The sequence below is a fragment of the Diadema antillarum genome, unplaced genomic scaffold (genome assembly GCF_040938485.1).
Source record: "Diadema antillarum isolate AM-2024a unplaced genomic scaffold, OU_Dant_1.0 seq00000053_RagTag, whole genome shotgun sequence".
Lineage (NCBI taxonomy): Eukaryota > Metazoa > Echinodermata > Echinoidea > Diadematoida > Diadematidae > Diadema > Diadema antillarum.
In genome coordinates this window covers 304,275-318,970 of record NW_027271161.1, presented here as the reverse complement: position 1 = coordinate 318,970, position 14,696 = coordinate 304,275, and the positions used below count along the sequence as shown (strand labels likewise).

Here is a 14,696-nt window from a genome sequence, read left to right as displayed (position 1 = left end):
GAATTGAGAGTATAAACTGAAAGTGATTCCTGAAATAATTAACTACCGTGCAGAAGGGGATAAGTTCATATATTTAGCCCATAACCAAAACACCTTCCCTCTACAATGGGCTCCCAGTGCCAGTTACTACAGCTATGTTAAACTTACGTCTAGATTCCATGAACACAAGGTGGAGTGAATACTTTCAGTGCAAGGTACAGAGCTTCACCCAGTCACAGTTTTTTTTTTCTCATCCTTGGGCTACCTCAATTTATGCATCCTCTGCTGAGTGGCTTACACAAAAAGGAAGTAAGTACCTCATGTGTCCCTTGTACAAAAATCTTGCCCACAAGAAAACACCATTGGCGGACTTGTTCACATATCCGTAAATATCATGACAGATACAAAGATTTGGAGTGCATCACGTAACTAGAATACCGTATGAATTACCGGTATATTTATGCTGGTGCTGTTGTCATGTCAAGACCAATGGGTCTGATATACATGCATCCTATCCAAAATATAAATTTGCAATGCATCAGGATGGACACAATTTATTTGAGAAAGAAGAGCAAAACAATAATAAAACATTCTTTTGACGTACGATGCTGCACATTAATATTCCTAAAAATAGCAAGACAATAAATTATTGGTACAACAAGTAAATGGCTGAAAAGCACTTTGCGATATATCTGTTCTCATTCCTTGACTCATCACACACAATACCACCGTAGTAGCTTGCTACCTTCACGTCTTGTTTTTGGACCGTCATTCTTTTACCCAACCGATTCTGTCAAGGCCTCGATAGTCCAGGGTGAACGATAGCAAATGAAACCATGCGCAATTTTTCTTCACCCTGGTTGCCTCAATAGTATGGTATTAAATATGCAAGTGAGAAAAGGGGCTAAGGATACTGTATACGCTATAATTTTCGCGTACATAAATTTTTGCGAATTGCCGCTGTCACACATTTTCGCGAGTGGTTAAATTCGCGATTGGGGGACCAGAGAAAATATGAAGTGGCAAAGAAAGTGTGAATTTTCGACTTACTAGCAAATAAGAATGATACTAGTTATACACTGCATGAAAAAGACTTGCCAAACTCTGCGAACTAGTAAGTTAGAATTCAACATTTTTGAAGTGGTTAAGTCCATCGCGCTAGATTTCTGACGAGTGGTCCCCTTGCGATAATGGATTGGCTCTCTTCAGTATTCGTAAGTAGACGTGGACGTGCGTAAACAAGCTTAGCCAGTATGGTCTGTTCGGTAAGCCGTGACATGGTATACTGGTACTGAAATGTTCGTATCATCAAGGCAAGGGATTCATTTTGGAAGGTAATATTTTCACGTATTGTTAATTTCGCGAATAGCTCCCGACTCGCGAAATTCGCGAAAATAAAACCCCCGCGAAATATATAGCGTATACAGTAGTCCGGGGCTAAGGAAAGTCCGGGGATAAGAACAGTACGGGGCTACAGATGGTGCAGGGTTAAGAAAACCAAGTGAGAAAAGGGTTTCATAGTGTTAATTTGTAAACGTATCTGTCATATTCACATCCCTGGCAAGACATACACCACACCACAGCATTGCAAAATTTGAGGTGTTGTCTTCATGGCTCACAGTCAGTTGCCCTGAGCAACCAGGCAACAACTGATTTTGAGCCAAGAGTTTGATCTGTAATCTAAACAGAAGTTTAACTGTTCTGCTGAAAGCTGGAAGAAACTTCACAGTGAGATGTACATGTATCAACGATCCACTTTCAGCACGCTGGGAAATCCATTTGCTGCAACCAAGACATCTTCAAGTTACCTATTAGCTGCATTCACATGTACAAAATAGCGGGATGGCGAGTGTGGTCCAAATCTCGAGGTTTTTTTGCAAACGTTCTCACGCTCAGCACCGTCACCGCGAGGCAAAGTAACACACTAACTCAGAAATAAGCACAGGATTTCTTGGGTTTAGCATCACGCTGCTGATCACGCTAGTTTGTGGGGTTTTTTGTGTCCACACATGCAAAAAATTGCGATCAGTGACAAGTTGCAATAGTTGATAAGCTACTGAAATCCTTGCATCTGATTGGCTAGGAGCAAATTTGTCAGAGAAATGTGGCAGTTGTCACTGATAACAAGTTTTATGAAACAGGACCCTGGTCTGCCACGGGAGTGGCAAAGGCAGCACAAGATAACATCCTAACATGCTCACCACCTGATCACATACTGTAAAAGTGGAAATTTTTGCAGTGTTGAAATTTTCCCGCATTTCGCGCAAACCAAAATCCAGCGCGAAAACAAAAGCGTGCAAATAACTTTGTATGCTATATGTTCAAGTAGTTCATGTCTTTGTTCCGCAAAATTTAAAACACACGAAACTCATCTTACCTGGCCGAGTGGGAAAAATTACTCATGCAAAAATATCCACTTTTACAGTAATTTGTAAGAAAAAATAAAGAAAAAAAAAGTAATTGAAATTACACAACAGTCGGTAATAGTGGTTTCCTATAACTACTAGCAGCACCCGTGGAAATCCACGGGTCTGAGGGGTTTTACTCTTTTTTTCCCTCTCATAAATACGATTTTACACATTTTTATTGATGAAATAAAAAGAACAGTTACTTGTGCTCTCTTCTACTCATGACCACCATCCCCTCACACACATTTTCACCCTCGCAGAACAAACAAACAAACAAACATTCAGGGAAAAATCACCAAAAAACGCTTGATGAGATTCTCCGAAAGTTTTGCCCACAGATTCTTCCCGTCTGAACGGGGAGATGCTATTGACACTGTATGACTTTGATATTAATTATACCCCCTGTTCTTGCATCCATGCAGGCACCCGAGCGAATCCGCGGCTGGTCTCAAGGCATCGCATTTTTTTCTTCCATTCCTATTTCTTTTCCCACGTTATGAGAGAAAAATATAATATTTTCGTCTCCAATCGCTCCCTCATTTTTGTTTTTAATCACCAAAACTTGGTTCGATGTATCAGAGAACCATCCGTTTATATACTTCAGACTAAACATCATCATTATTATTATCACATTGTTATCATTATTATGCTCCTACTGTTAATAATTATTATTGTGATCATATAGTCATTAGGCTTTATAAGTATAAGAAACCCGTGGAAATCTACGGGTCTCAGGGCTTCGTATTCTTTCTTTAATATTTCTTCAACCACGTTATGACAGAAGAAATACACAAAGATTACTTTCGTCTTCATTTGCTCCCTCATTTGTTTTCATAATCAAAACTTGGGTTGATGGATCTAGAACCGCCTGTTTATCTCATCGATACTGTTTATTGTTATAATCATTGATTATGATTATGATTATGATTATTACCATTATTATTATTTTCAGGGAGGGGAGATCATAGTCATTCGGTTTCATTGCTATTTTATACAAGGAAAAGTAGAAATTACGCGGTGCGTAATATATGTCCCCGCCGGAAGTAGCATTTAGTAGCAAAATGTACAATATAGGTAAAAAGATGAAGGTCAAAGGTCAAAGAAGTCAAAGGTCAAAATTCTATGTAGAAGTTTTGAAGCCCTCACCTAGTGCCATCACATAGGCCTAAAGCAAACGGAATCGAAATCGGGTTAGAAATGGCGAAGGAGTAGCATTTTGTAGCCAATGTACAATATAGGTAAAAAAATCAAGGTCAAAGGTCAAAGAAGTCAAAGGTCAAAATTCTGTGTAGAAGTTTTGAAGCCCTCACCTAGTGCCATCACATAAAGCAAACGGAATCGAAATCGGGTTAGAAATGGCGAAGGAGTAGCATTTGGTAGCAAAATGTACAATACAGGTCAAAAATCAAGGTCAAAGGTCAAAGAAGTCAAAGGTCAAAATTCTGTGTAGAAGTTTTGAAGCCCTCACCTAGTGCCATCACTTAAAGCAAACGGAATTGAAATCGGGTTACAAATGGCGAAGGAGTAGCATTTTGTAGCAAAATGTACAATATAGGTCAAAAATCAAGGTCAAAGGTCAAAGAAGTCAAAGGTCAAAATTCTGTGTAGAAGTTTTGAAGCCCTCACCTAGTGCCATCACATAAAGCAAACGGAATCAAAATCGGGTAAGAAATGGCGAAGGAGTAGCATTTTGTAGGCAATGTACAATGTAGGTCAAAAATCAAGGTCAAAGGTCAAAGAAGTCAAAGGTCAAAATTCTGTGTAGAAGTTTTGAAGCCCTCACCTAGTGCCATCATATAAAGCAAACGGAATCAAAATCGGGTTAGAAATGGCGAAGGAGTAGCATTTTGAAGCAAAATGTACAATATAGGTCAAAGGTCGAGGTCAAAGGTCACAACTGAAATTCTGTATAGAAGTTTCAAAGCTCCCATGTAGTGCTATCATATAAAGCAAACAGAATCAAAATCGGGTTAGAAATGGCGAAGGAGTAGCATTTTGAACATTTTGATCACACACGGACGCACACACGGACGGACACACGGACGGACACACGGACGGACGGACGGACGGACACACGGACACACGGACACACACACGTACGGAGCCCGTTTCATAGTCCCCTGCTCGAACTCGTTCGGCGGGGACAAATAATTCATTGACATGGGGATGACTCAAGGGAATTCAGAAAAAAAGTTTATCGGTCAAGGATAGTGAATCTTTTTGTCCGTCATGTCAAGGTTACTCTCAAGGTTACTTATTTCAAATAGCTTCGTTATCATTGATATTTATTTTTAAACATTAAAACAATCCAGTACCTATCTCCTCCGCCCACTCTTAGTAATGGATTATAGCACCCCTCCCCATTAATTTGTATTGGCCTATTCTCTTATTATCATTATTACAGTGTAATATTGTTATTGTTATTATCATTTTTATTATTACTAACATTTTTATAATAATTATTATTTTTTTTAATCATGTTCCAAATTTCACATTTCATATTCAGGTTACATATTCCATTTGATTTTGAAGTAAAATATGTTTAACACAACAGTCAATTTTAGACATAATTTCACAAATGTATAAGGACATGTAATACAATGATGTGTAAATATGAGGAACCTACTAAAAAGCAATGCTTGTAGGATGTAGGTTCCAAAGAAATAATGTAAGCGTTTAGTGCAACATGCTAATTACGAAAGATGACGAAACACATGCGAAATTCAGTAAGTCGAGATTATAATAAAATCTACGGAATGAACAAAATAGTTTATAATTTTCAAGGTAAAAACTCAAGGATTTAATGCTACATAAAATTGCAATATTGGTCAAACATATGTAGTCAAATGTAGTCACCCGAGCGAGGCATCATTAGGGGAGAGGAGAGAGTAGAGTCATAATATAGGGATGATCAACATAGGGAGGCAGAAATGTTAATTTGTTAAGAATTGTGAAAATCTCTTTTCCCCATTTTTCTGCTCTTGATAAAAAGCTTTTTTGAAGACAGTCCTGCGCAAACTGTCCAAAACTGCTTCACTGCACTAACATACTCAATCTTGTGCTGAGCAGGACTACCCCAGTTGTGTTTTTGTTGCTATTGTGCTGAGAGAAATACAATATTTTCGTCTTCACTATACTGCTCTCTTCTTTTAGTTTTTATCACCAAACCTTGGTTTGATAGATCGTAGAACCACCCGTTTATCTGCTTCAGACACAGGTACATTTTATCATCATTATTATCATTATTGTTATTATTATTATTATTATTATTATTATTATCGTTATTATATTACCACTATAATCTCCACTATTATTTGTGGAGGGGGAGATCATATATTATAGTCATTAGGTTTAATAAGTAGGCACCTGTTGGAATCCTTGCATCTCAGGGCCTCGTATTTTTTCTTTAACTCTTTTCCCTCGTTATGGGAGAAAGAAGAATATTTTTGTCTTCATTTGCTCCCTCTTTTTTATTTTTATCAACAAAACTTGGTGTGATGGACCATAGAATTACCCATTTTATTTCCACTTGGAAATTCAAAAAAAAAAAAAAGCGGTCGGCAAAGCGAGGGTTTCCTCTACGTCCGCTCATCTTATGAATATTCATGTTTACAGCAGCCCTACAGTAAATGAATGGACAGCGGCGCGTGTACAGTAATCTGATACGGAAGGATACGATCGGCAAGGACAAAATTTAAGTGGATATTTAGCCGTCCTAAACAGTCTGAGTACAATGATACCCGCTTGAGAGTAAACTAAATGACGTACCTGAGCTGCATATGTATAGTATCCTGCAGTTGTGCAAAATACAATAAAATAACAGCATTCGTTGTTTTCATTAGACCAATGGCGAACGTCACTGTACGTAAATGCCCTTGTATGATCGCGCGCGCCGTGTATTATACGATATGCGAGTCCATCACGCGAAAGCAGATAGTGTTTCATGTAACCATCGTCAATACATACACACAGGCGCAGGCCACACACTGGCGTACCGTGCCCACCCGAGAGTACATTGTGTGCGTGCCTGCGTGTCCGCCGGAAGATGTCAAAGATTTCGCTGCACCCATCATCTTTAGTATCCCACTGTCTCTGCCAGATAAATGATGCACTATCGAGAAAGCAGGAGTCCAGCGCAGGATTGGTGAATATTAAAACGCTTGGCTCTTTCGTCACGCACAAAAATGCATTATGCATATTGCTAATTAATTTTTCTTTTTCGTCCTCGACGTCGACACGGAGGCGGAGAGGGGACGAAACCCGCGCCATTCGATGCAGGATACTCTCCTGCGGCCGACGGCACCGGTCGCAGCTGCCCGGAGCCCACGGCTCGGGAGGAGATAGACAAACCAGCAACGCCGAAATAAAACAGGAAATACATAAGGCCGCGACAACAACAACAACTTCGAGTATTATAGTATAGGAAAACCACATTAGCTGAGAAAACGTATGTTTGACTGGATCACTGTAAATAAAGTACAACTGGGCTGTAAGCCTTAGAATTAACACACAAGACAACACATTACACAATCACACTGTAATTGTAACACTTGAATGGCAGCAAACGCCAAACTCTTCCTCACGATCTTCCAAGATCTGTTCCTACGGAACTTCCTCCATGAAAACATTGACCGATGATTCTAGTGGAACAAGTAAGATATTTGTGCTGCAATTTTTGGAATCATGACCTCCGCAGGAAATATGCAGCAGCTAACGAAAGAACCAGAAAGCAGAAACACATGTCAAATGAAAGGCAAGAGGCCCACGAGTATGTACATTAGAATCTCAAAGGGAATGCGAGAGGTGGCGTTAGGCGATGGAAAGAAAAGAGCTGTGAAGCAGTCATCTCCTGACAGTCTGTTTTTGCATCTGTTCCTGTCACCACATATTGTAATATTCCTCATTTGTTTCTCCATCTGAATCCCTAAGAGGAATCTCTATACCCATTTTTGCATTACACATCGTAAGTATACAGGAAGGCAGTGATATCGATGTGTTGGCTCAGTGAGTAGAGCGGCTGCCCTCACAATCGGAAGGTCGTGGGTTCAAACTCCGGCCACGTCATACCAAAAGACTGTCAAAAGATGGGAGTTGCTGCTACCTTGTTTGCCGTTCAACAGTTGAAAAGGTTAGAGCAACGTCGATCTGGCGCTGCTCAGTGGCTGCCGGGCCCACGATCAATTGGGCAAAATGAATTTCCATTCTTGGACAATAAGATTTGGAGTTTATATCCAACACAATTATTATTATTGTTATTATTATTATTATTATTATTATTATTATTATTATTATTATCATTATTATAATGATGATGTTTGATGATGATGATGATGATGATGATGATGATGATGATGGTGATGGTGGTGGTGGTGGTGGTGGTAATTGTAATACAAATAAAAACAGAAGAGCTCAACCACATTTACAGAAAGGCTTAAACATACCAAAGTATATGCACACACACGAGACACACACACAGACACATGCAGAAAGATTTGTACATTTTGTTTTCATTTGTGAGACCGGGAATATACCTTTTCCTCGCTGGCTGTCTGGCACTATTTACACAATTTTTACAAGATCATCAACAACTTTCATTTTCTATGATATGTCTGGGTCTGGGGTTTTGTTCTATTGTTGTGGTGTTCTTTGTAATTGAAAGGAGGAAGAAAATTATCAGCCTTACAATTACTCAAAATATTTTTGAAATAGTCTCTATTAAGTTTTCATCACAATTTCACAGATGCTCATGGGTATCCCACATTAATGATATAACATTAAACAACACATAATACTTGATCCCTTCATACTTGTGCAAGATTATTAGAATTCCAGAGTTTTCATGTAAAAAGCATATTTGAATTTTAGCATAAAGTCTATGATGGTCTGATCACCAAGATTTCAATTAAGCGGTACCGGTACCAAGAAGTTGCTATGTTACATAATTTTCCTTCAATTGAATACCGTCTTAAATTCAGCCCACTTTGCTCAGCCTTTCCCTGATCTGGAACTGTGTCTTCATGGATTTCATCAAATATCTCTTTGAATCAATCCAAAGTCTCTTTCAAAAGATAAAAGTCCTAAATTGACAAAGATGGGAAAGGGGGATAGGTTCCTAGCAAAGAACAAGCTCAGTCACACTCAAAATAACAAGTTATTAAGTCACCATATTCCAATTTGAAGAATACAGTAAATATAAGTCATGTGATATAAAGGTCCCGAAGGCGAGTGGTACACATAAAAAGGGAAAGGAGAAAAACTCGAGTTTTGATTCCACTCCTCATTTCATATGATTAATGCAGTTTGATCAAATAATCATATGGCCAATTTTCTTTTTCAAATAAAATCTGTGGAACTGGAGAGGGTTGCCATCACATTCCTAACCACTCCCATCCAATATCTGGATTCTGACAGATCATTTTACTGTGAATTAACGATGTACTGAAATCTTTGCTTTAAAATTAGTTTGACCTAATGTACCTTTTGCTATGGGTTTCATGTTTTGTTTTTGTTTGTTTTGTTTTTTGTTTGTTTGTTTGTTTGTTTGTTTGTTGTTTTTTTTTTGGGGGGGGGGAGGGGAGTGGGGTGGAAGATCACCTGAACTTTACAGTAAACAATGCCTCTATCTTGAGTGACAAAGCTTCCAAATGAAAAAGAAAAATAGACAGGTTCAAAACAAGCCAGAAATCACCTACAGGTAACTGAAAGGTGTATATCTCTAACACACAAATTGTCAGCTGAAAACAAGAATGTTCAGTTAATTCAATGAAATTTGCCGTTTTGCTTCTGGACCTTTGAATGTTGATAACCGAAACCCAAGCACATTTCATCCCTCATATTCTCATGCACTCGCACGTTCATGGTGTACATGCACATTATCGATATTGGACACAGCAGTTTAAAACCATACATTCATGTACACACACATTCATACTGGCAAATACCATCACACAGGAACATGCCTTTTCCATTTTGTATGTATGATGTTGTTGATTTTTTGTTGTCGGTTGGTTGGTTTAGTTCTTACTTTCTGGGGGCAGAAGGGGCTATCTGTAAAATGGGTACTCAAGGGCAAGATATTTTCCAAGAGACTATGAGCCTCATACGCTTAGTCCATGATTCTTGCACTCGCATGCGTAGCCCTAAAATGGACCCACCTCAAATACATCCAGGTGTGCTTCATGGCATAGTCCACATCAGATGAAATGCGTGCCCATACCCATACACACATACAGCTGTACACACACACAGAGTCATGTACACATACAGAAATGCACTTACTGGCAAACTGGGCGGTCTATTCATGGATCCATCCTGTTGCTGTGAAGCAGATTTGCTGGATGAATTTGGAGCCCCAGCTGCCTGTTGGCTGCCACTTCTGCCACCAGAGAAGTTTTGCTGTTGCTGTTGTTGCTGCTGCTGCTGAGTTTGCGGCTGCTGCTGTTGCTGGGTCGATGGTGGCTGGTTCTGGTTCTGCTGTGGCTGAGTTTGAGCTTGAGCTTGAGAAGATTGCTGTTGCTGCTGCTGCTGCTGCTGTTGCTGCTGCTGTTGCTGCTGTTGCTGCTGTTGTTGCTGCTGTTGTTGCTGCTGCTGCTGCACAGGTGGAGTTTGCTGGGGCTGAGCAGGTCCAGATGCAGAATGTGGTGGTTGGCTGCCCTGGGAAGGTTGTGACTGTGGGGTGCCATGTGGCTGTTGTTGTGGATGAGGTGAATGACCCATGCCTGCTTGTTGCTGATGCTGCATCACAATAGAAGTGGTGATTGAACAAGTCAGTAGCATGGTACAATGGCATTTATCAAAATGATTTCATCAACTTCTGTTGCATCATCTCTGCTACGCAACTACCTTACTATGCTGTAGGGGACATTCATTCATTTTAGTTAGTTTAATCAAGACTTCTTAGAAGGTATTAGTCATCAACTACATTCCTACGAAAACAAGAAACTTTAAGAGAAAGAGTTACAATAAAAATAAAATCAATAAAGGCATTTAAACAGTAAATATTTGGGCAATGTCAAGTGACGAGAAAGCTTAAAACAGGAATTCAATGACTATCGCCACATCCTTGTTAATACAGAAATTTGAAATTAATCAAGGCTACTATACATTGTAAATGCACATGGTATGACAACGCAAATTTTGGTAGGATGCGTTCATACCATGAGTGGTGAGGCATATTACAGGCACAGAACATTGGAAACGGCATGTTGCCACTGGCAGCACCACAGGTCTCAAAACAGAGACACTGGTTGCAAAACAGCTGTGCACATGGTTGCAACTGCCGGCAAAAGACAGATCCAATGTTGGCACGTAACAGGCTGCCACTTGCTACATCATGGCCGTAGCCGCACACAACTCTTTAGATATACACGTAGCATGAGTCATAATGGTTTCTCCTGTTCTTGATATCAATGTTTAACATTTCTCTGACATTTAAATCCGTACACATCCAAAATTTTACACACATGCCTCACCAAAACACATTATTTGGCTCTTATTGAATCATCAACGACCAGGTTCAGCAGCTCAAATATGAAGGAATAAGCTATCAATTGCATTAATAGAAAATGATTCTAATAAGTCATACGGAGCTCTCAAGGGCATGAAAAGGGAGGGCTCGGTATACGTTCAGAAAATAATTTGTCTGCAGTGCCACACATATTGAACATGGTTGCATAAATGCACTGCTTGAGAGATAGGAAATTATCAAGATGAAGAAAGACACAATACTAAGAATATTACTGCATATTGTGATCTGTGCTAGAAACTGATTTTTGCAACTGGAAGTTTATCCAGTTCATCAAAGAGATATATCTCAATGTTCATAATATAAAATTCTATAACAAATACCTACGAAATAGAATGAAATAGGAACCTGCTCTCATCAAAATGAACAACAAAAAAGTGTACATTATCTAACATATGGTCTACCACAAAGATGTGATTGTTGTTACAATGTCTTCAACTCTTTCACGCTTTGAATGCTTATCAACTGTTCTCTAAGGTATGTAAAAGCTTGGTCTAGACATGCCTGCTCTGCCTAAAAAAAAAAAAAAAAAAAAAAAAAAAAAAATATCCAGCTTCAGTAATTATCAGCAAAGATACTGCATGAAGCATGGACACCATATCATTTACCATGCATTACAACCACAAATGGGCACGAAATGAATTTGCAAAAATTGCAATGCTTACATCCATCCATTACTTCATCACATTCATATTTTACATGAATGTGACTGATATGATGTGAAGCTAAATATTAAGTTTATTTCCTGGTTGCTCACTGGAGTAATGCATTACCATTTCGCATGTCCTGGCTGCCCAAAATCAACCTTCAGTTCCACAGGTAAAAAAAAAAAAAAAGTAAAGTAATGATCTGCATTGTATGCACGCATGCATATAAAGTCATCTACTATTCTATGTGTATGGCTCATGGCTACTAAATTATTATGTGATTCCCTTTCATTCCTATACATTTTCCCCAAAAAAAATTAGCACATTTACTGTGCTGCATACAAGTTGTTGTTGTTGTTGTTTTTTCATTTAAATCTGCAATGTTCTGCTGAATAACCATACATAGACAATTGTGCTGTATAAGAAAGATTTGGACAAATTCAAAATACATTTGAATACATTGAAAACACATGCGAACTTGTTCCTAGTTTCACACTGCAATCTTCTTGAATCTAAAATTCATTGAGACTGAAATAGCTGTAGAGAGATGGGAGGGAAGACGTTAGTTTTGACTACCAATTGATTAGCTCACCCAGTAATACTGCACCTACAATGTACTTCTGCATTCTACTGATGTTCCATCATTTTGAGTGTAAAAAAAAAAAAAAATCATGCCCTCATATATGTTAATGTACCAAAGAGCAACAAAACATTCCTGCTCTTTACCTGCTGATTCCACATTTGTGACTGTGGCCCTTGGTGCGGTTGCATGGACTGGGATGGCGGCCCCCCAGCACTGTTGGCGCTGCCTCCCTGTGGCATGAAGCCTGACGGAGGGCCGTAGTTCATGCCTTGCGACTGGCCTGTCTGACCATAGTGGGGGGACATCTACATCAGGATACAATATTCAGAATGATTCAACTCACGGGCCATACAGAGTCTTTACTATCTTGACTGATATACACCATACAAGCAATGAAATTTACTCTCCACGAAGCACTCGGACCACATAACTGGATGAAGTAGCAAGCTACTATACGAGGCATGATTTGCTGTTACGAACTCATCCACTCTTAAACTTGTCTTTCAAGTCCAAATTTGCAAAATATAATACTGGTACTCACAAAAAAATACGGCGCATACAGTGATGCATAACTTTTGCCGACAAATTTACAATTGTAGATTTTTTTTTTGGGGGGGGGGGACAAAATACTGAATGTCCATAGCAACATACATAAAAATTGATGACCATATTATTAAACATCATAACTCAAATCAAAATTCCTGCTTCAAAGATTTCATAATACTGCTAATAATAATAATAATAATACTCGTAAAGTTCCGTGTATAAGACGCACATGTGTATAAGACGCATCCCTACTTTCGGACCTAAAATTTAAAAAAAAATCTTTAAAACACGCAAATTTCCCACGCACATATTGTGTGTGTTATACATATTATTTCAGCTCAAAATTTCCCTAGAATGCAGTATGTATTTGCTTTTTTTTTCGAGTTTTTTTAAACTTTCTTTTCACGGTATTCATCGGACATCGGCAAACAATGAAAGACGCAAAATGCGAGACTTGTATCGGTACTCACTTGCTACTGTTTCGCCTTTCAATCGTGGTACATGTATCATCAAAGATCATACTCATGACTGTACGACGGTACAATCTTTGCATGCTATCATACATTGATACTATCGTAGACGTGTTGCGAATATTGGCGCGTGTCAGAAGAAAAATGTTCAATCATTATGAAAAACATTCACAAGTGTAGCAAAGGGATCGTACGCCGAGACTACGGTGCGTACGGTGCTTAAACTCACTGTTGTTTCGGCCGGAGGGATTACCAGTAACACATGTGTCTCTTGTACCATGCTTGTACGTGTATGTACAGTGCTAGCCTTTTGCAAAAGCCACGACACGCACACAGAGAGCAATGGACTTCCACACACAGTGCGCAACGGGCAAGCTCGCTCCGTTCCGATCGCTGTAACTGTACATGTACTGTGCATGCTATGCGAGTCCATTGCGAGAGCCTCTGCCTTTGCAAAAGGCTAGTGAAGAGCAAATGAACGCCACAGAATACCCACGGATATGAATGCTCGACACATCGTTCACATCACGATGACATAGGGTCGATCCTACTCCGTATTTTACAGCTTTTGTCTATGGCCAGATTGATACTAATACCAGTATATCGATAAGTTTTACGGTATCGGTAATTTAGTAATGATACAGAGTACATCGCGTATTTACAGCTACTAGGTTGGCTGTTGGTAGCTTGGTAGACTGGGGTGATAGTGATATACATCGGTAGGTACATCGCGTATTTACAGCTGTTGTCTATGGCCAGATTGATATACAATGTACACTGTACATCGTTACTACACTAGGCCGATGTAAATTTATCTCGTATTTACAGCTGATGTGTGTGTCCAGATTGATACGTCATTCGTTTATCGGTAAGTTTAATGATTGCTTACCCTTCGGACGTGGATGGGCGTACATGGCCTCAAGTTGACCATATAAAATTGGGTGTACGTGACAGATTTTTTTCTGTGATTCGACTGTACCCATGTATAAGACGCACCCCCGATTTTTCATATTTTCCGACGAAAAAAAGTGCGTCTTATACACGGAACTTTACGGTAATAATAATAATAATAATGTGCCAACTCCACTATGAACATTGCTCAAGCAGCTGACATCATATTCAAATAAGTATAAAAGTAAAACAGACACAAAATAAATCAAACTGATAAGAAATCTTTACAATTGGGGTGCTCTAATAATGTTTCATGCAAGCCCACAAGAAATGCAATAATGGTCCTGGAATCATTAAGTTATTTGTATTCATGACTGAACTTCTGAACACATTTTCACCTTCAAGATTTCATATAGCAATGTTCGTCAACTGTTTACATAACTTAGCAATTTATCATGCATTTATGACTCTGAAATCAATGATTTCATAGCTTTGTCATTCGGAAGTATGATCTTCGAATCAGTGTTACACTGTTGTGTAACAGTACACACCATGTATAATTACATTTGCACATACACTGTACATTGTATGGTCATGTCCGTGCATAAACATACATGTATCATGTCGTACTAATGAAGAAATGCAGCA

The 14,696-nt window shown here is 39.0% G+C and overlaps 1 protein-coding gene across 2 annotated transcripts in view; it reads right to left on the bottom strand.

The window, feature by feature from the left end:
• The window catches only part of LOC139725638 (uncharacterized), a 79,020-nt gene that overhangs the window by 52,194 nt on the left and 12,130 nt on the right, over positions 1-14,696 (bottom strand). For both annotated transcript variants that reach the window (XM_071636728.1, XM_071636729.1), the window contains exons 3-4: positions 12,285-12,446; positions 9,666-10,121 (exon numbers count right to left, since the gene is read on the bottom strand). In XM_071636728.1, the coding sequence (XP_071492829.1) occupies positions 9,666-10,121; positions 12,285-12,446 (618 nt within the window). The remainder of the gene's footprint in view (positions 1-9,665; positions 10,122-12,284; positions 12,447-14,696) is intronic.